Source organism: Camarhynchus parvulus, chromosome Z (assembly GCF_901933205.1).
Source record: "Camarhynchus parvulus chromosome Z, STF_HiC, whole genome shotgun sequence".
NCBI lineage: Eukaryota > Metazoa > Chordata > Aves > Passeriformes > Thraupidae > Camarhynchus > Camarhynchus parvulus.
Window position 1 is genome coordinate 47,216,512 of NC_044601.1, and position 21,829 is coordinate 47,238,340.

The 21,829-nt window shown below is 39.3% G+C and overlaps 1 protein-coding gene and 1 long non-coding RNA gene across 4 annotated transcripts in view; one reads left to right on the forward strand and one right to left on the reverse strand.

Moving 5' to 3' along the window:
• The window catches only part of AP3B1 (adaptor related protein complex 3 subunit beta 1), a 152,829-nt gene extending 152,442 nt beyond the window's left edge, over nt 1-387 (reverse strand). For both annotated transcript variants that reach the window (XM_030968838.1, XM_030968839.1), the window contains exon 1: nt 163-387. In XM_030968838.1, the coding sequence (XP_030824698.1) occupies nt 163-293 (131 nt within the window). In that variant the 5' untranslated portion in view covers nt 294-387. The remainder of the gene's footprint in view (nt 1-162) is intronic.
• On the forward strand, nt 163-20,412 carry LOC115915433. Of its 2 annotated transcripts, none has more exons than XR_004061499.1 (4): nt 163-269; nt 14,678-14,812; nt 17,708-17,877; nt 18,968-20,412. It is a non-coding gene; the product is annotated as an uncharacterized LOC115915433 (long non-coding RNA). The 2 variants fall into 2 exon arrangements; XR_004061500.1 differs by lacking the exon at nt 163-269 and adding an exon at nt 13,396-13,449.
• Nucleotides 20,413-21,829: the final 1,417 nt, after the last annotated feature.

Below are 21,829 nucleotides of genomic sequence, written 5' to 3' on the forward strand. Positions count from 1 at the left end.
ACTTTAAACGCAAGCAAGAGAACTTTTCCGCGGAGCCACGACGGGAGTCAAGCGGAAGGCGCGGCTTCCCGGCCAAGGCCCCAAGAACTGTCCCTGCCCGTGGGATGCCCCGCCAGCCCAGCCCAGCCCAGCCCAGCCCCGCCCGCCCGCGAGCCCCCTTACTTCTTGGTGTCGCTGCTGAAGAGCCCGAAGGCCGCGGGAGCCGAGGGGGTCACGGTGGGAGCCGCCTCCTGCGCCAGCTCGGACGCCGCCTCTCCGCCCTGCTCGCTGTAAGTGAGCCCGTTGCCGGACATGGTGGTGCCCCTGCTGCTGCCGCCGCCGCCGCCGCCCGCCCGCCCCGCCAAAGTTGCCGTGGCTGCACCCGCGGCGCTGCCGGCCCGGCGCTCTCCCCGGAAGCCGGGCGGTCACGCGGCGGGGGCGGGGCGGGCCGGCCCGGACGTGCGGCCGGAGCGGCGGCCGGGGGCCGGGGGCCGGGGGAAGGGCCGGGCGTCGCCGCCTCGAGCTGCCCGACCTCTGCCGGCCCCTTTACTTGCAAAGCTTGGCCTAGAGCGTCAGCTCGTTTGCTGCTTCTAGGGTCCGTGTTACGAATGCCAGTACTCCACGCTGACGGTGGAAGCAAACTTTACATATGCGACGCCAGAAATATAAAAGGATAGTTAGAGGTCTTCTGAGGGAACTTTCTCCTAATTCCTTTTTACAATTCTATTTTCCTACGTCCATCTTTCCTGTCTCCCTTAGATTTTCAGGAATAATCTGTGTTCATTAGAGCAGCCTTCAGTCCATCTCCTGACATATGCTAGTGGAGGGCAACCTTTTCCGCCTTAGAACTGAACTAATTTCCAAAACGTTACCTGTTCACAATCAATACTTTTTATCTTGCAGAAAAAAAAAAAATGCCGGGAGAGGGGGAGTCTGTTTTATTTCTCTGAAGCAGTTTTTTACTTGCTTGCTTTTCAGCAACTTGTACTTTTCTGATTGAAACTGAAGCATTACCAAGCAAATTTTTTAATTTATATTTTTATATAATCCTTTTTATAAAAGGATTTACCAGTAAAGGATTTGTTGAGAGTATGGGGCTGCTGTAAAGGTAGCTGTCCTCAATAGCTGCCTTCTACAGGTGCCAGTGTTTTAATTTTTTCATGATCTCCCACAGCTTTTTTTCCTGTGTAGCACTGTTTTTTGAAAGTCATGGTTTAGATTGGGAAAGTCCCAGTGTGAATATTCTTGACTATCTCTATTTTACCTATTGGTTTTTCAGACTATAATTTTTGTTCTGCATTTTGCATTGTTTACAGTAGCAGTCATCATAGTTTTCTTTCCCTGTAGAGAGAAATACCTTATTGTTACTACCATAAACTGTCACAGGAACTATTGGTACTCATCCTGTGGTTTGATTTGAGGCAGACACATCTCAGTCATTCAAAGCCTGAGAGGATTCTACATTCTGATTTTTAAAGCCGGAGTAGGCTTGTGGAGAATTGGGTCTGAACCAGACAAAAATGGACGCCTACTCCTCTCTACAGAAGGATCTGAGAATTCCTGTCAGCAGTCCTTAGAAATTGTCTGTTTCTCAGACGGTGCCTATTTATTTCAAATTGTAACAGAGACAGCACTTGAACTTTGACTCCAAACATGGTTTTGTTTACGTGAAGAGGTTGCTAGCTATGTTTTATATTTGTGTACCAGGCACATAGAGTGTAGGAAGGGGTAATCTATAGGAGGCGAAGTCAACAGTTTGTGAGGTAGATCTATTCTAATTTCATTTAAGACTATCTACTTGTTCTCTCAGGCAAGAGGTTGCTTCTTTGTATAAATTCATAAAATAAGGCTTTATTAGCAGTAAAAGCTCCTTAAGTACAATAAACTAGGGTTTTTTTACTGTGTATATCTACTACGTAGTATTTACTATGTGTACTACTTAAGTATTCTTAGAGTGAATGGAAAAAGAAAACAATAGACTTGTAGAATTTGTCAGAGTATTTCGTGGGAGTACAAATGGCAAAAATAAGACAAATGGCTATTGAAGTGGAAGAACATGGGACTGTGATAGAGCAGGAAATAGTAACAGTAATGCAGAGCTTCACTTAAGTATTACCTGAAGATTTATTAAGTGTAATTGAAAATTCCTATCAGGAATGTTAGCTATGAGCTTTTGCTATCAGTTCTTGATCTAGTTTTAGCTTGAAGTATGCCACAACTGTTCAATGAATAGCCTTTTCCTGTCTAAATTATGTCTTCAAAATCACCCTGCAGTGATAAGGTACTTGTACATTGAATTTATACCTGTATGCAATTATGTCAAAATTACAGAATCATGGAACACAAATTGCTCCAGATCTAAATTTTCCACTTACATTCACTGGTTACAGCATTATATATTTCAAAGTTTTGTGCAGCATAAGAAAATTAACAGACAGGGCTTAAAAGAGAGAACATAGAAGGCTTTTGCTTCTCAGTTTTCCACTTAGCTTTTTTTCTGAAACTATTTCACCTCCTTTATTCATACCATCTTTACAAATCCACTTACCTAGTTTCTGGTACTTAGATGGTTTCTTACTTTTCACTCACACAGAAGCTAACAACTATACAGTATGTGGAGACATACAAGCATGTACACATATAAGCATGGACACAGCTGTTAGAAGTGAATTGCACTGAAAAATAATTTCTAAGGCTCAGTGGAAAAGAAGATGTATTTTTATGGACAAATACATAAGCATTTTTATCAAAAGTCATACATACATATGCTTTTGAGAGGAAAAAGATTTACATTGCTCAACAAGCTGTAATTTTGTAGTTCTGACAAACATTAACTTTTCTAGGCTTTCTGAAACATTTACACAAGATTCTTTGCAGTGTTTTTTACAAAGTTGTATATATTTGTGGCCATTGGGCTGCCAAATGCTTATTGTGTGCCCTCTTGTGGCTCAGATTACTAGTATGTTATTTGTCATGAAAAGGACATGAGATGTATTGAAAATTATTTTTTAATGGAATTCAAGCTCTGTATAAGAGAAATATCAAGCTACTAAAAGCTTTGCTCATATTCTGTATGTTGCTAACAGACTCTCATATACAAAATATACCAATATTGCAGATTCTACACAAATGTCTAAGAGTATTGTCTTGTAAATATAACTGATAAAAGGTAAGTAATGATACAATCCAAACTTCTTGTAATACTATTTTTCTTTCAGTAGTGATCTAGAAACCTGATGCATAATAAGTTACTTTAAACTTAAGCACCAAGAACTCTTTCTCCAACTTGATATAATGGCTTTTCAATCTGAGGCATGAACTCAGCTTCCAGTAGTCCTGAGCCTGAAAAACACTTTAATCTGCCTCCCTCCAAGTGAATCAAGATTTTGACTGTAATGAAAGCAAGTGAGTTTTTTCCAAAAGTACCAGTTCTCTATTCCTTCTTAGCAGGACTGGCTACCATGTTATCCACAGAAGTCGAGTTCACCTATCAACTCTTGAAATCAGGATACTTCAAATTCTCTTTTATCCTTTTTATTATACAGCTCTTCTGTAAACTCCAAAATTATACAATATATATCTTATCTTCATCAGTTAATATTCCTTCAAATGGTTATTATGATTTTAGCTAAATGATGAATAGGAAAAGTAGAAGGCAAAAAGCAAAAACATTGAACACAAAACAGAAACATTTGAAAAATAAAACAATTCTTCAGTTGTAGAGTTCTTTTTAATTTCTTCAAGCATAGACATGGAAAATAGGTATTAGTAGAACTGGAAACAATATAAGGCATTACTTTTGGATAGAGAACATCTTGGAATTAAAAATATTCGGATTATATTAAAAACTATTGCAGAAATACAAATGTCTCCAATGGAATAAGTGCTGTGATACTCTCATACTGATATCAGACCTTTGGTGTGTTTGATGGTGATTAAAATCCATGTAAAATGGAAGATGAGCCAGTTTTCAAAACTTCCACTGTAATTAAAAATATTATTGGTTATTTTTTCATTGTTTAATCTTCCCAGATATTTAAATATCATAGCATCAAATACGATATCAAAGCCGGAAACCTAAATCAACTGCAAACAATTTCCCATTGGTCCCATGACAAAAATGCTCACAAACCTCAAATAATAGGATTAAAATGTTAAAACCTGTGTTCAGATGTTTATTGCATGATATCCTATATTTAAAAAACCCTACTCCTGAAGAATGAAAACATTTGGCTTTTTCTCAGATTTGATTTAAGTAGGAGAAGAAATTCAGGATGTGGTGGATTCTCTCAAGTACCCCAGCTAGTCATAACTATCATTCTGAAAAAGTCACCAGTTACAGATTCAATCTTGATTGGCCTTTTCTATATAAATTCTAGGTTTCCTGCTAGATCTGTTAGTGAAACAACTATAGGCTTGGGTTTGCCAATTTTTCTTCTCCTTTTCTTAATCTAGAGAAGTATGGAGTCTGCAGTTACAACAAAATACTTAACCGGTTTAAGTGATGAAGCTGAAATAACTTTTTAGAACCTTGTGCCTAGATAAAAAATTTATACTGTAACATATCTGCCTTAATTAGTGTTTTAGTTTGATAGTTACAGTTTGTAATGTACATTTATTTAAAGATCTCTTTAATCTAGTTTAAAGACTTTAAAAAAAGGATACATCTACGTGGTTTATGTGTTTATTATAACATCTCTTCTTTATTGTGCTGCCATTATCTAGGTTCTCCACTGAGTTAGGCTGCTCTTGAAATACATGCCTTGACAGTTGGAATACTTCCAGTGTCTCACTGGATCCTAAGATTTTAAAGCAAATCAAGCCACACTTACTAAGGACTTCAACCTTGGTGTTGCTTGTGTACCTGCACATCCTCCACGTTCTACCTTTAAGCTACACTAGTACAGGTAATATGTATTTGTGTTCATGTATCTTCCAGTCATCTCAGATCTCTCCTAAAGAACCTCTATTCAGTTCTTGAGATTGAGATTGTAATTCAGTTTATTGCTGGTTAAGGAGTAATTACAGTATGTGGAATATTAAAAAGAGAAAGGAGGCAATTTTGAGAACTGGCCATAGGCAGAGAGGAGGCTAGTGTATTACAAGCACACTATAAGCACAATGTGATTTCCTTGGCATGGAGTCAACAATGCTTTAGTCCTGCTATAGATTACAGTGGTACCAGAATAGGTTTTACTGATGTTGAACTAATATGTAATATAGCATGCTCCTCCATAGCTGGAGCACAATACCCTTCAAAAGTAACACCTTTTTTCTACAGCATCCACCATGTGTCATGTCAAATGGAGGGGAAAAAAAGCCAGAAAAGCGCCTGTTTAAGGAGATCACAGAATCAGAAAGAATCATCAAATGGCTACGGTTGGCAAGGGCCACTCTATGTCATCTTGTCCAACCTCCTTACACAAGCAGGGTTCCCTAGACCAACGGTACTTAGGAGTGTATGCAGACAGCTTTTGAATAATCTCTTTGCTGGAGAAATAGACTCATACCCTCTATGGGAAATCTGTTCCAGTTCTCAGGCACCTTCACAGTAAAGAAGTTCTCCCTTATGTTCAAGTAGAATTTCTGTGTTCCAGTTTCTGCCCATTGCCTCTTGTTTTATTGTTTGTCACCTCTGAAAAGAGCCTGGTCCACCTTCCTTACATCCTCCCTTCAGATCTACTTATGCATCAGTAGATCCCCTTCTCAGGCTTCTCCAGGCTAACCAAAACCAGCTCCCTCTGCCTTTCCTAAAAAGTGATGTGCTCCAGCCCCCCCCATCTTTGTAGCCTCTGCTGGACTGGTTCCAGGAGCTCCATGTCTCTGCTGTCCTGAGGACCCCAGAACATCTGGAGTGCTGTATCCTCACCAGGGCTGAGTAGAGGGGCCAAATCACCTTCCATGACCTGCTGGCAATGCTCTTCTTAATGCCCAAGAATACCATTGGCCTTCTTGGCCACCAGGACACACTGCTGGCTCATGGACAGCTTCTTGTCCACTAGGACCTGCAGATCCTTCTCTTCAGAGCAGCTCCCTAGCAGGTCAGCCCCAGGCTGTGCTGGTGTCTAGGGTTGTTCCTCCCCACATGCAGGAGCTTGTGTTTGCCTGTCATTAGAAATAGTGTCAAAAGACTTGCTGAAGTCGAGGTAGACTATATTCACTACTCTTTCCCCTCGTCTTTCCAGGTACGTGCCTCACTGTAGAAAGTAATCAGGCTGAGCAAATGTGATTTCTCCACACTGGTGACTCCTGATCACCTTTTTATCATCCATGTGGATAATGATGGTCTCCAGAATGAAGTGCTCCATTACTTTCCCAGGGATTGAGGTGAGACTAACTGGCTGGTAGTTTCCTAGGTCCTCCTTCTTGCCCCTTTTGAAGACCAGGGTGACATTTGCTTTCTTCCTGTCCTCAGCACCTCTGCTGATCTCCATGACCTTTCAAAGATGGTCTCACAATGGTGTCCACCAGATCTTTCAGCATTCATGGATATGTCCTGTCAGGGTCTATGGACTTGTGGATGTTGAGTTTGACTAAATGGTCTCACCTAATCCTTCTCAAAGGACAGTCCATCTTTTTCCAAACCTTCTCTCTGATCTTCTGGGTTAGAGTTTCTAAGGGATGGCCTTGGCAGTGAAGACTGAAGCAAAGTTCAGTAATTCTACTTTCTATAGAACCTGTCACTGGGGTCCCTGTTCCATTCAGTAGCAGGCTCACATTATGCCTAATATTCCTTTTGTTACTGATTAATTGAGGTATTGGTATATTTTAAAACAAAATATAAAGTGGATTTAAATAACACAGAATTAAATAAGAGAAAGCAGAAATTGGTTTTAGAAACTGGAATAAGCAAAAAGGAAGAATGAAGTCTCAGAAAACTATGGTGACTCTTTCAGGTGGCTATCACAGAAGATAAAATTCTTAACAAGATTGTAATAGAATTTGTGTGAGAAACATAGGATAGTCTCTTATTGCAGGAGAAACAAAGGGAGAAATTAAAGGCATAATGCTAAAAAATTATTAGTCTTCACATTTTCCTAAGGGTGAAACACTTGCATTACTTATCCTAACAGATTTTTTTAAATGTATGGTAATTTATAAATAGTTTCGAGAAAGAACATAATGAACTGGCTGAGAATAAGGTCTTTAAGCAGTTGCTGCACTCAAGTGCACTTGTATATTAAAGGGGTGAAAAGGTCAATAAATTATTTTCCTGGCAGACACCAGGCATGAGAAATTTGAAATAACATCTTGGAAATAACACTAGATACAAAGAAGATAATTTCATACAAGGTGGGGAAAAAAACGAACAAACCAGCAGTTTTTTTGCCAGACACTTCCCTTTCAGTCACATCTGAATAGCAGCCATTCCTAACCTGGACTCCCAAGGCCACAAAATTATGTGTTCTGTTGAACAATATCTCTAGGTTGTTCTAGAATGAGGTAAGGGCTTCTCAGGACCCTACAACTGAGACTCAAAAGCTAACTCATGTATTTGGTTAACTAAGTCTTTTTTTTCCTATGATTAAGAGTTATTTCTCAGACAACATGTCCTGTTTCTCAAAAAAAATGTAGGAAATGCAAAGTGTAGAGAATTAGTAGTCACTTGTATGAAAAATTTCCTTTTAAAATATATTATTTTAATAAACTTTCTGATCATTATTGTTAAGTTGATAATTATCTTTCTTTTAATTGCATTTACTACTAAAATGGACTGGTATATATAGAAATGTTCATATAATTACAGGAAAGTTAAAATTATTAATGTATAAATTAAGAAAAATAATTTAAATGAAATTTTTAATAACAATATCTGACTACGTCTCTGATATTTATTCTTTTTACTCTCACTGAATCATGTAAGTACATATTTTTCCATACTTTTAAAAAGGAATGTAGAAATGGATGAGAAAAGTAGATTTCTTTCATTTACTATTTCAAAGACTAAAGTAAAGGAAGTATAATGCACATTTATAAGCTCTTACTGTTGAACATATTTTCAATGTGTATTCACAAACCTTTTTTAGAGCATATACTTCATTTAAATAAATTCGTAGTTAGTCCTGGTCAGTGTATCAGAGGATGTATTTAACAAAACCTGAAATGATACAGAGAGATCAAGGTAAAGAATGACCTATATATGAGGGGAAAAAACCTGAATAGACTTGAAGTCTGTGGCCTAGAAAATAGACATTTGATAGAGATCATTCTGGTTTATGATCTGTATCTATGAAGTCATGAATTGCACAGAGAATGTGACTCATTATCCCATTTACTTGGAGTTATCATATAAAATCAGTAGATTGTAGGTCCAAAATAAAGAGATACTTGTTCTACAGCACAGCTGAATATGTACTTTGATAGTTGCCAGAAGTACTGTTGATGCAGAAGTTTCCATGAGTTCAAAGAAAAAGAAGACAAAATCATGAAAGAAAAGGTTATTGAACATAAAAGTTATTGAAACATTGCTGGCTTGGGAAGTTCCTGAACCACAAGTTTATTACAGAGAAATCTCATTATATAGTCTCCTCATTCTGATATTCTTCTGTAAGAATCTGATTCTGGTAATACTTAGAAGTATTTGAGGCTAGATAGACCTTTGGTGGTGCATCTGTTCTTATGTATTTCAGTTCACTATTCCTATTGCAGCTAGATAAATGTGTAGATATTCCTTTTATAACACAGTTCAGCAGCTGAAAAATGAGAAATTGTGTGAAGCACAAAAGAAATTAGCATATACATTATCTAAGGATCAACTTCTACCAAAGACTGCTTCCATAACCTTTGATGTCTGCATTTCTTCTTTCTTTTTATCATTAGTGACTAAGTCATGAAATGCTAGTGAAAGAAGACAGATGCATTTCCATTGCCCTTTATTATTGGGTAGAGAAAAATGGTTTTTACAGAGAATAATGTTAAAATGAAAAGTGTTTTACAGATAAAAAACATTGCTTGTTAGTGGTCTGAGTTGCTTCACAACAAGCAAGGCTTGTAATAATTATTCTATTAGAAAAATAAAGGGATGGAATAAGCAAAGCCAAAGTAATGGTCAGTGTTGTACAAAGGAGCATGTCTACCAGGACATTCAAAAGGAGTCTAGGAAAAGGAACTACTTTGAAACTGCAAAATTGAGCATGTAGCATAGACAAATCTGGCACACTAGTCCAAATAGTGAGGGTATAGGAGTGGGGTGAGGAATCCATTTGGGACAGCAGGGAATACCCCTACACAATGACCAGAGTAGTCTGCATCTGGTTCTCCTCAGCAGAGTTTTGTGTATAGGGCTTTGCTTTTAGGGCAGAAATAATGCTGAGCATTAGAGAACACAACCTTACCCATGCACACGTGCAGTTAGATTTGGGACTGGGGGAACTGTAGAAAGTTAAAGCATTGAAACTTCACCCTGGATGCCAAACACCTTCCTTCTGCTTTGACAAAGGCATTTCTTTAATGCAGCTTAGTATGTAATGTCCAATTCCTTGAAAAGAGGGAGACAAAGACCAAACCGCAGTTTCCTTTTGCAGTTTCAAAGCAATTGTTTTTAGCATTCTGAGGCCAACTCCTATCCCTGCAGAGGGGAAGTCACACCAAGTGGCTGAGAGCATCATCTAAACGCTTCTTAAATTCTGGCAGTTTTGGGGCATATGAGCAGGTGGCCTGCTGAATAGATGGGGGAAAAACTGTGGATGTATTATACCTGGAGTTCAGTAAAGCTTTGATACTCTCTCCCACAGCATTCTCCTGTAGAAGCTGACAGTCAACAGCTTGGATCGGTGTTCTTTTACTCTTTTTTCCTCTTTCCTGAGTAAAAACGTAGCTGGATGGCCAGGCTGAGAGAGTGGTGGTGAATGGAGTTACATCCAGCTGATGGCTGGCCACCAGTATTGGTGCCAGTCCTGTTTAATGCCCTCATTGATGACCTGGACAAGGGGATCGAGTGCACCCTCAATCAGTTTGCAGGTGACACCAAGCTGGGTGGGAGTGCTGCTCTGCTGGAGGGCAGGGAGGCTCTGCAGAGGGATCTGGACAGGCTGGATCACGGCTGAGGCCAATGGTGTGAGGTTCAACAAGGCCCAGTGCTGGGTCCTGCCCTTGGGTCACAACAATCCCAGGCAGCTCCACAGGCTGGGGCAGAGTGTCTGGAAAGGACCTGGGGGTGCTGCTGACAGCAGCTGAACATGAGTCAGGCTGTGCCCAGGTGGCCAAGAAGGCCAATGGCATCCTGGCCTGGATCAGTAATGGTGTGGCCAGCAGGAGCAGGGCAGGAATTGTCCCTCTGTACTGGGCATTGGTGAGGCCACACCTCAAATCCTGTGTCCAGCTCTGGGCTCCTTATGATAGAAAAGACATTGAAGTCCTGGAATGAGTCTAGAGAAGAGCAATGGAGCTGGTGAAGAGTCTGGAGGACAAGTCCTGTGAGGTGAGCTGAGGGAGCTCATGTTGTGTATTCTGGAGAAAAGAAGCTCAGGGGAGACCTTGTTTCTCTCTGCAATTGCCTGAAAGGAGGATTTAGCCAGGTGGGGTTTGGTATCTTCTCCCAGGCAACAAGAGACAGAATGAGAGGACGTTGCCTCAAGTTGCACCAGGGGAGTAGCTAAACATTGGAATGGATTGTCCAGGGAAGTGGGAATTCACCATCCCTGGAGACATTCAAGAAATGGCTCTTAGTAGTATGGTTATTGTGCATGGTGGTGGTTGGTCAAAGGTTCTTGGAGGTCTTTTCCAACCTTAATGATTCTATGATACTTATATACTTGCGTTTCAAAAGAATTGAGGACTTCAATATTTTTCAGCAAAAATTAATTGAAACAGAGTTGGTAACTAGAGGAACAGGCTACTTTTACCCGTCCTTGCAAATGCATTGAAGTGTATCTGAATTCAGGCAATATATCAAAAGAGAGTATACCAGCAAAACTCATCTAAGTGGAGATGAACTTTCAGGCTTCCTGAAACAACAATATGTATAATTTTAAAGCTATATAAGTACTCAATAGTTTGGCTACCTAAGTGCATCCCTTCTGCACTGCTTTGGTCTTACATCAATACTGCTCTTCCTTTTTTTCTGTACATTGTTTCCCCTTTTTAGTTTCTCTGAGTGGCAGTCAACTTCCCATAAGTTTGAAATTTGATACCAAAAATAAAGGAAGGCTGGGGTAAAGCTCAAATTTCTCCTTTTTGAAGGCAGGAGACTAAGAGATGACCTCTTGTTCTGGCCTCCTCTGGCCTTTCTGATGCTCTTTTAATTGAGACTGTGACATGGAAGCAGTACAGAAAGTCTTTTCTAAAGTAATAAGGGGAAAAAAAGTATGAAAACTTTTTGGAACAGAAAAAAAATCAGAAATAATTTCCCTATAAAATGAAGGTTTAGAAGAAGTGTTGGAGGAATACAGAATAGAAAACCTTGCCAACACCTCCAAACACCAGGTTAAAGACACCAAATCTGGTTCTCTAAAGATTTTTATTCCATTTGCTGATTTCTACCCACATTAAATAAAATCAGAATTCTAAGCCTCCTAGCAGCAAAACAAAAATTCATATTCATCAGGGACTTCTTGGTCTTGAAGTTACGCTAAGATTTTTGAAGTGAAGTTTGCTTTGGCACCTAATTTAACTTAGTTATGTTAGAAATCTGTGCTTTTGAAACTTTATTTTACATGGTGATTTCCTGGTGTGGCCTTCTTCCATAGGAGATCTTGTCCCTCACTGAGCCCTGATTTTTAAGTCCATAGAGAGAAAAGGACTGTGGAAAGATCCACACTATCCTTACACTATGAAGAGCTATATTATTAGTATGAATCAGCATTGAAGGGAAATAATAATAATAATAATAATAATAATAATAATAATAATAATAATAATAATAATAATAATAATAATAATAGCTTTATTCTGGATTGGTTAGTGAAAATTGTCTGTGGCAGTTCCAGCTTTGGGCACAAGAGGTAGATGTTTTCACATGGAACATTTGATTCCATCAAATACTTAACATAACTAGTCAGCTTTTATACATCAGGATACGGGGTAGCCAGCTGTTGCTGATTTACTCTTCTATGTTTTATGTAGTAATACATTTACAAAAAGTGAGATTAATTGTAAAGATGTAATGTGGAGAATGGGAGTAGCTCAGCATTTATTTACAATGGGGTATTTATTTTGCCCAGGGGACCTTGGGGCTTCACAGAGAATGCAGTGTCTTGTCAATATTTTGTTTTCTTTACAAAATATTTTTATATGCACTTACATGCAATTTTGAGATCAGAGTAAGCACAGTGAAACAGTCTTTGTGCAGGATTGAGTATATGTTGCTGGCATTCGCCTGACCTTGCTGAATCTAGTGACATTCTGTGTGGGTTGGGACTGTTTTCTTAGTTATTTCTTGCTTTCTCCAGCCTAAACAGATTAAAAAGCCAAGATTGAAAAGCCAACCTGATTAAAAGCCAAGCATATCTGTAGCTTTAAACTCTGTTACATTTTTCACATATTAAGTTTCCATTATATGGTTTGGAGTCTTTTTAATAAGAAGTCATAGGGAAGAATTACTTGAGTCCATTTATATATTTGAATTTTTGACATTGTGAAAGCTTTTCCATTCCTTAATATACTGAAGAAAAAGCAACATGCTACTTTTACTTAATTTCCATAGGGACAACAAGCACATTCCCTGGTTAACAGCTGCATAGAAAAAGGATTATCAGTGATGTGATTATGGAAGATTTTTGTATTAATGCAAATATGAGCATTGCTTTGCATATCGACCCAAATGAACCATTATGTTCAAAATAGTATCTGTATTTCAATCTTCTTACAGCTATCTAAAGATGATACCGCTTTTTTAAAAAGGCCTCAGTGTAGGCTTTAAACATACTTTTCCACAGACCCGTGTGTTACACAGATTCACAGACTTCAATGTAAAAACTAATCTTTTTCATTCTAGGTCTCTTTTTGATGTGGGATGACCAGAATAGTGGGGTCTGGTTTGTGTATATGTTTATTAGAAGACACACTAACTTTATTGTATATGGGCAAGGATTGCTTGCATGAATGAGAGTTTCAGAATGGGAACTTACTTTATCATATGTTGTGGCCTGTAATGCCTTTTCAGGAATGCAGTCAATGACAGATATCTTGTTTTTGCAAATCACTATTTCTACTTAGTATCTGAAGATTTTATTTGTATTGTCAGTGAGAAAATTTTTGTATGGAGAATTATAGGTACTTCAAAGGAGTCTGAAATTTTAAGTCATTACCTGCCATTAATTTTCTAAATTGTTAATTTTTTAACAATTTATGGATAAATTGTTCTCATTTATGTCACAATTCAAACTTTTCTGTAATGGCGCTTTCCAATGGATCATCAACATATGCTGTTCTTTTGTAATAATCCATTTTCATTGTGAACACTGTCCTATGCAGATTCCTGTATCCAATGAATCCACTTTCTTCAGATGTCATTGTGCTGAATTTTATCAGGTAAATTTTCCTAAGAGGTTTGATGTTGTGAATACATAATCCCTACTACATAATCCCTGATGCTGTGCGTACATAATCCCTGCTACGGCAGATGATTTATAATTGCTGTCTCACACACTGCAAAATACCAATCATACCAAAAAGTTAGCCTTCTGTTGGTCCTTGTAACATTCATTGGCTTGTCAGCCATTCACTGTATTCCAACAGGCTGTTGAAGTTGAAAGTGAAGAAAAATTATATCAAGTAGTATGTTTTTGGTAGTACCCACAGAAATCTCTGCAATACTATTCCATATCAGTGAGAGCATGAACATTATAACACTAGCTTACGTTAATTTAATAACTTTCTTCATATACATGCAGCATTTTCCCCATAAAAGAAAGCCCATTTTGGAACAATAACTGAAGAAAACTCCAGCTAATGTAGTTTCATATTTCCAAATTAAGAAACCCTCAAGATGAACAATCCAAATATGTTTTGTTAATGCAGTATTAACACTTCAGGAATTTAAGCAGCAAAAGCCAGAATGATACAAACTTTCACAGTAAAACGCTATCCTTTTACCTTGGGGTGTTTGCAGAAACCTTCTTCAGCCAAACTGGTAACAGGTTTGGTAGGAAAAGTGTCCGTTCTAAGGAAAACCAGTCCTGCCTGCAGGAGCTGGGTGTGACTTTAAGTGAACCACTTTTCTTATCAGCCAGACTATGACAGGCTGTTTCATGCAGAGAGACCACAGACACTCTATCATGTCCCCCAAGCAGTGAGATGCCAAAAGGAGCAAATCTGTGGTGCTACAACAACGTGCGTTTCAGGTCACAGACTGCTTCTCTGAGCACAGATCTGACACCACAGAACAGTTTCTCAGTGGTTCTTTTTTTTTAGCTTCACATCCTGACTGACCCACTTGACACATTTTTAGTAACGAGGTTTGGAGTTCAGCTGGCATCCTGGTTCTCTACAACATAAAGCAAGAACACCCTAATAGAAGGAAGAGTCATATGCTATGATACAGTACTATGTAGAACAATACCTAAACTGTAGCTACCTAAATTAGCTTTTGAATACCTGAGTGTGCCTAGGATATGTGATTATTGTTCGTGAAGCAAGTAGTCTTATAGTTCTGTGATAGATATCAGATATAATAGGTTGCACGAGGAAACTGAAGCACAATGAAATTACAAAACCAGGTTAGTTTTTACTTTTGAGCTGAATTGCATTTCCTTTTCAGTACCAAAAATGCACCAGACAAGAAGGTAGATGGATGAAGAATGGATGGAAGGAAGAATGTAGAACCAGTGGAAAATAATGGGATGATGAATTTGGATCACTATTTCAAACTCGACCTCTCCTACCTTAAAATTAGGTGTGTAAAGTTTAATACTATGCAATATACAGCCTTTGATGTTTTAGGAAAACAATGTATGAAAAAAAAGTTAAACAAAGCACAACTTAGTTGAGGTCCTGAAAAACCTCCTGGTTTGCGCTTATCAGATTCAAGTGGGAAAATTTTTATATAGAACTGGAGAGGTTTATTCTTGACTGCAGCTTTTATTTGAGAAAATGTAATGGATACCAGAAAAATACCAGTAGAATAATTTAGGCCATTCAGCACAGGGAGAAGAGAATAGAATGTGGTTTGTTAAGATTTTTCACAAGAACCCAAATAAATAGTGATAGTTAATTGTGATAATTATTGCTAATAGTGATAGATATTCAGTTCAGAAGTTAAGTTTTTAAAACTGTCTTGTTTACTGGATATTTCTTTTTGATAGTAAAATGGTAACTAAATTGAGGTTAAAGCTAATGAACTTGCAGTGAAAAAAGCCTCACCTCTTCTTTCACTTAATAGCACAAATTTAGATTATCCCAGAAACATGATTACAGAGGGATGGATTAAGTTAGCTAAACTATTTTAGCCACTTTATCTGGGACAGTAAAAACCACCCAGAAGTTTTGGGTATTAATTTTAATACACAGCTTCCAAATGTGACTGAAATCAACTTTGCTGTCTTTGCTGTCAGGAAGCATGAAATTCAAGGAGCTGTTTCTGTTTTGCAAGAACTTAAATGGTCCTGTGTGTCACATGTTTAAATTTCTCTGTCTCTTCCATCCAACTATTTTACTTGCACTAATCTAAAATTTTCAGATGTGTTTCTTGGGGGATGATGCTCATTGATTTTCTTTGAGGACGACCTTTCTGCAGTGCACTACTTCTAGATTATTCTTAAGCATGACCTTGATCTACTTGCAAAAAGACAGAATTTCAATCTTATGGTTCCAAACTTTTATAATTAACTATGCACAATTCAATAAGTGTCAGGATCCCATTAAGGCTGTTATTTTAGGCTGCCAAAAAGGAGAAATCTAAGATATTTTTCACTACTTAATGGTTAATATTTCTATTGCACAGATTGCCTAGTAAGTTGTTTCTTTGATTCTTGTTTTTGTTCATCTTAAAATTACTGGAGATACTGTAGTAATTTGCTTCATATAAATGCATATAACTAATCTCTTTAAGAACAAAAGCTAGCTTTGGAAAAGTATCTCTTCAATGAGGAGAATATCACTACTTCTACCACCTTAACTTAGTATCTCCCTAATGCAAATCTTGAAAAACTGTAGCCACTACATATTTCAGGGGAAAAAATGCATTACTTTATTCATTTGTTAGACTATATGAACATTATTTTCATATTTGTATTTGAATTGCAAGGAACTAACAGACAGATATTCTTTGCTGAGCCTTAGAAATGAACTACCTAATTTGAAATCCAGAAATTGCTCAGTGCATACAGAAGTGTATGCCAAATGATGATGTTAATGCTTTTGGAAACAATTTTGCAGCAAAACAAACAGCTATAAAAAACCCAAAATATTTAAAAAAATTAATAAGAAATCTATTCCTGAGACAGCTGTAATTTTGGTTTCATTGATTATGGAACAGGAAAAGGACATGAAAATTGAAGACAGATACTATTTTAAAAATTAAGACATATTTGCAGATTCTCTTTGTTATAACTGACCATCTGTCTGAAGAATTGTTGGAATATGCTGTCGTGGTACACTTCAGAACTCTTGGCAACAAGAGGAAGAAAGACAGGGAAATATACTGGAAGGCATTCTAATCCCAGGATAAAGGGAAAACATAAATCAGAGAAGTCAAATAATTTGCTACACAACTAGAATGAAATTTGTCATTTCTGTGGAGTCCTAGGCTGCATTTCATGAAAGTAGTTACAAGAAATAGTAGTACCTACAGGACTAAAATGTTCAGTTCTGCTATAAATACAAAAAATGTGGGTTGTTTTTTTTTTATTATTAATTAATTTAGGCATTAGCAACAGCTTAGCACTGCCAGCAGGTTGAGAGAGCATCTCTCTTATGAGGAAAGGGAGAGGGAGCTGGGCCTGTTCAGCCTCGAGGAGATAGAACTGAGAGGGGATCTCATCGACGTCCATCAGTACCTGAAGGGGAAGTGCCAGGGAGATGCACCAGGCTTGTCTTGGTGGTGCTGAGCAACAGGACAAGAGGCAATAGGACAGAAACTTATGCTCAGGAAGTTCAATCTGAACATGATGAAGAATTTATTTACTGTGCAGATGACTGTGCACTGGAACAGGTTGACCAGAGAGGGTGTGGAGTGTCCTTCTCCAGAGATATTCAAAAGCTGTCAGCATCCTGAGTACAATTGGTGCAGCAGACCGTGCTTGAGCAGAGAGGCTTGGCTAGGTGACCACCAGTGGCCCCATCCACTTAACTAATACATGTGTTTCAGTGAACAAAGAAGGGTACAAAAGAGATTAAACAAAATTTTTCAACAACTCTAAAGAAAAGATAAAACCTTAGAGAAATGTAGAATTACCAGTTCAGTTTGACTGGGCAACCGAAAGAAAGATGAAAGATGACTTTATATGTACTTGTTTCTCACCAGGGCAAAACAAATGGTAAAAAAGAATGGAGTTACCCAAGGTAAGCACAATAGTAATTAATTTAAATTACAGCAATAAAACACAAAATAAGCCATTTCTTCATCAAAATTGAAGTGATTAATCACTGGAACAAAAAGCAAATTTAAAAGTATATTCAGATAAAAACTAAATGGTTACTTTCTTCTCCACTTGTTTGGTTTAAACTTCATGTGTTTGGCTTAAAACTGGATTAGCCATATAAAGCTTTGTAGTCCATGGTACATGAGAAATCTAAATCATTGAACTGGAAGTTTTATCTTACCCTTTACAACTGATTCTGTGAATTTCAGGTTTTAGAAAACATATACTGTAAGCAACATGGAAGAATTTGAGGAAAGCATCATATGCTTTTTGTCCTATTCTCCCTGGTCTCCATCCCAGAATGAACAATGCAAAAAAAAATGAAGCTGAATATGACAAATCTGGAGCAGAATATGAAGCTTGTACATGTGCATGCAATGTGAGTAAAGCAGCTGTAGACAAAACATACAATTATAATAACCTAGTTTATATTACTGTAGAAGTTAAGTACATGCCTTTGTTTTTCATAACTCTAGAAATTACCTATCCTCGGATTTTTGAGTAGTTACTGCTATCCTCTCTCTTCTCCCCAGTACCCATCAGTATGTAAAGGACTCAGACCTAGTACTGGAAAGGAGTTACTACATGGCCTAACACTGTACATAACTAATAATGAAGATACAGAAGGATGATTTAGTGAGCTGATAAATCTGATGGACAGCTACTTAATTGCAGAGGAGGAAGTTAATTCACTGCTGAAGTGTCATTATTTAAGTAATGCTTGTCTGTTAAACAGGCATCTACTTAACAGAGATGTTATTAAAGCTAAATTACAGCAAAGTGGTGAGACATCTCCATCTAAATAAGACAGACAAGTCAAAATGAGTGATGAGGTACTAATTTTACAAATTTTCAGTTAAGCCATTTATTATAATTACCATATATTATATCTTCTGTTTCTTTATTTGTCCGTTCATGTGTGGAGCCATTTGATTTGTATTTTTGTTATTCTAAGTACATAACTAATATAGACTATTTTTTTTAATGAGAAAGTTATTTAGTTGAAGAGGTAATATGAAAACAGGAAGATATATGGAGGAACAGAAATTAGAATATAGTAGCAAAAAAAAATTACCATCAACTCTTACATAAGTATAGGCACATGAGAATATCTACCTTAAATATAAAGTCTCTCATGGCTACAAGAGAACAGCTTTAAAATCTAATAAAATGGATACCTCCAATATACAAAAACTAAAATACTTCATAAAATTCATTTTAGCCTGTTATCTGAAGATGATTGAGTTTTAGGGCAAGGGTTTTTTTGTAAGCAAATACAGTTACATATTAATATAAAGAGTAGATGACAGTAATACCAATATTAAAAAGAAAACCTGTATCAAAGCCTACGACCCAGATCACTCAAAATAATGAAAACATTGAAAAGAGAAGTCTGTGAGAATGGTAACAGCTTTAAAGGAATCACAGATTTAAAGAGTTAATGCAAAATTTCTATATCTTTCTTCCAGCTGCCTTGGAGAAGCTGGGTGTTCATTTCAAAAGACTGTGGGATTCCTCGAAGAAAGGAACACTAACAGAAATACTTTTCCACACTAGTGGCCGTCACCTTTGTTTTAATACTTAGGTCCCGGATATGGCAAAACCCAGACACTTCTACTGCTTTCCTGCCTAACGTTTAGCAAAAGCAAATCTTGCTGCCTTCCCAATCTTGCTTCCTTTCCAGTCTTGCTCCCTTGGCAGCCTGCATGTTACCCACACGCCAGCAAACTGAGGGGGCAGCTGTAGCAAGGCCCAGGGCAACGCAGATACTTTGTAGGCTCCAGAGCCCAGCTGCACTGGCTCCATCAGACAGGATCCAGCTTCCGTCGGCTTCCCAGAACCAGCCTGGCCATTGCCCCCTCCCTCGCCCCCTCTCCACCCTGGGGCACAGCCCCTGCCACCAAAGCCTTGCTAGGCAGCGCCATTTGCTGGGCTAGATCAAAGAGTGCCTTTGATTCTTCTTTGGTGCAAATGCCTAAGCTGTGAGAAGCGAGAGGATGATGATCACAGCCGCTCTGCTGTAGCTAAGGAGATTGGTGGAGGCCCAGAGCGGGAGACTGGTCCTTGAAAGAGAAACTGAAAGTGAACTACTGATGTCTTTGTGGTGCGTGTGGATATGAATTTGATAGAATCGGAGAGGTTAGAAACGTCCTCCAAGGTGGTCAAGTCCATCGGTCCCCAAAATGAAACAAAGTTTTGTTGCTGGGCAACAGAAAGGACTAAAGCTGCTGCTTTTATGCCAGAAAATATAGTGAGACAAAACCACTCATTTAGATCCAATGCATTGAATTAAAAAAAAAGCCTCCTTTTCCACTCCCGGCTGAGAGTTTTGAGAATCTAAGGATGAAGGCCCAGCGTCATTTCATTGGCAGGAATGGAGACACGCCTTTGGAAGTCCTGCCAGCTGAGCAAGGGGCTGGGCCTGGGGGAGGACTCACGTGCCCAGATTCTTCTCTCAGGGCAAGCGCCGTGGTTGCAGCACCGGGCAAATGGAGCAAACATTGCCGGAGGGATTTCATACAGACAAAAAGACAAAATGGAACAAACTTTGGTTTAATGCTAAAGACTGAGTGTGACTCAACAAAGGCAAAATGACAAAAGACGGAGCATAGCCAACACCAAACTTCTTACATTTACTGATACATCTAATACTACTAATGCACCTTGAATAATACTAATGGATCTTAACTAATAAATTGAGGAGATTCCTCTCATGTAAACTAACTAAGTGGAAGATTAAACTAGCCTAAGGACTTAAAAAACAGTCTTATTCCTATTGAAGCCTAACTCTTGCTAGCCCTGGAGAACTGCAGGCTTGTCTAATTTGGTCTTTTCTTCTTGGCGAGAGGCTCTGCTTCCTTCCGTGGGCGATGTCTTCTCCGGTGTTTGTTCCTTTCCTTCATGGTTTCAAAGACCCTGGAAGATAGGAAACAAAACCATCCATTGGTCAATTTAGCACACACCATTAAACCAAGCGCCGAGATCTCCGCTTAAGTATGAATTTCTGTCTTTTTGGGCTGTGGCACGTTTGTAAATTGATCAGCACCATGAGTCCGATCTTTCTTGCTTCAATGCCTTGAAATGTCTCCCTCCTTTTGCTGCATCAGCAGCATCAAACCAAGCTTTGGTGTATCTATTCCTACTTGCAAGAACTGTGTCTTGTTGGGGCACGGCAAGGTTTCATTGTGAGTGCTGGGTTTTAACTGAGCTGTTTGGGTTTGAGGTGGGTTGTAAGCTTGACCAGGGCTGCGAGGGGCGACGCTGCAAGAGCCCTGAGCTTCCCCTGCGGTGCCTTTGAGAAGGGTCAGCCTGTTTTAGTCCGAAGGCGCAGCTTTGAGCAGGAAGAGGAGGAACTTGCGCACCGTTTGCACTGCCCGCAGGGAAAGGGGCCTCCCGCCGAACGGGGCGGCTGGCGCTGTTGGCAGCAGGGACACTCGGCGCTGCGAGCCCTCTTGCGGCTTCTCTTGTTTGTCTCCCCATTCTCCTTTCTGGGGGGGCTTTTGCTCCTCTTTGCTTGGCCCACACTCTGGAAATCAAAGAATCCTTATCAATCTTTCCTTCCTCAGAAAGCTGGAAATCAGAGCGTCCAGCGCAAAAGTCTATCGGCCTAAGCAAATCCCTCCAAACCCTCAAGAGCTGAGAAAACGGCGGCGTTTGCCAGTGGGCTGCGGCGGGCTGCCAGCCCAGAGCTTGGAGGAAAATGCTCCTCTTTTCCAAAGCCCAAAGGGCTGGGATAAATATGTGGATATCTAGAGTTCTACATTTCCTATTTCTACCTCTCTGCCTAACATCTGTTTCCCTCTGGTTTTCCTCCACAAATGTCTAGGGAACGGGCTTTAAATCCAGCCAAATTAGGGAAGACACATGGTTACCCATTTTCTACTACCCAAAATTATCTCTCTCTCTCTCTGTGAAGCAAATTGCCCTTTGCTGGTAAGGAGAGTTTTAGGGGCGCCACAGCACCAGCAGCTCCTTCTTGGGGACTACGCTGGGATGCTACAAAAGATCCCTGAAAATCTGCAGCATCTCCACGAAGCCAGCCCGGATTGCTGACGTCGGCAAGCAGTGGGGAAATAAGGGTCTGCCTGGAGTCAGCGAGGGTGCCAGCCCTTGAGAAACCCATCTGTAGAGAGTCAAAGCCCATTTTGGTGGTGCTGCTGCTGCTGCTTTCTTGGGTCAAAGTTATGCTCCAGAATCCCCTCTTTCAGGGCAGCAGCAGAGGGAAGCCCCGGGCAGCATCTGCTGGGCCTTTCCCGGCGCATGGGACGATGCCGTCCTGCCAAAGCGGCGTCTCGCATGGCTCGCCAGCAGGTTTTCTCCCCTTCTCCCAG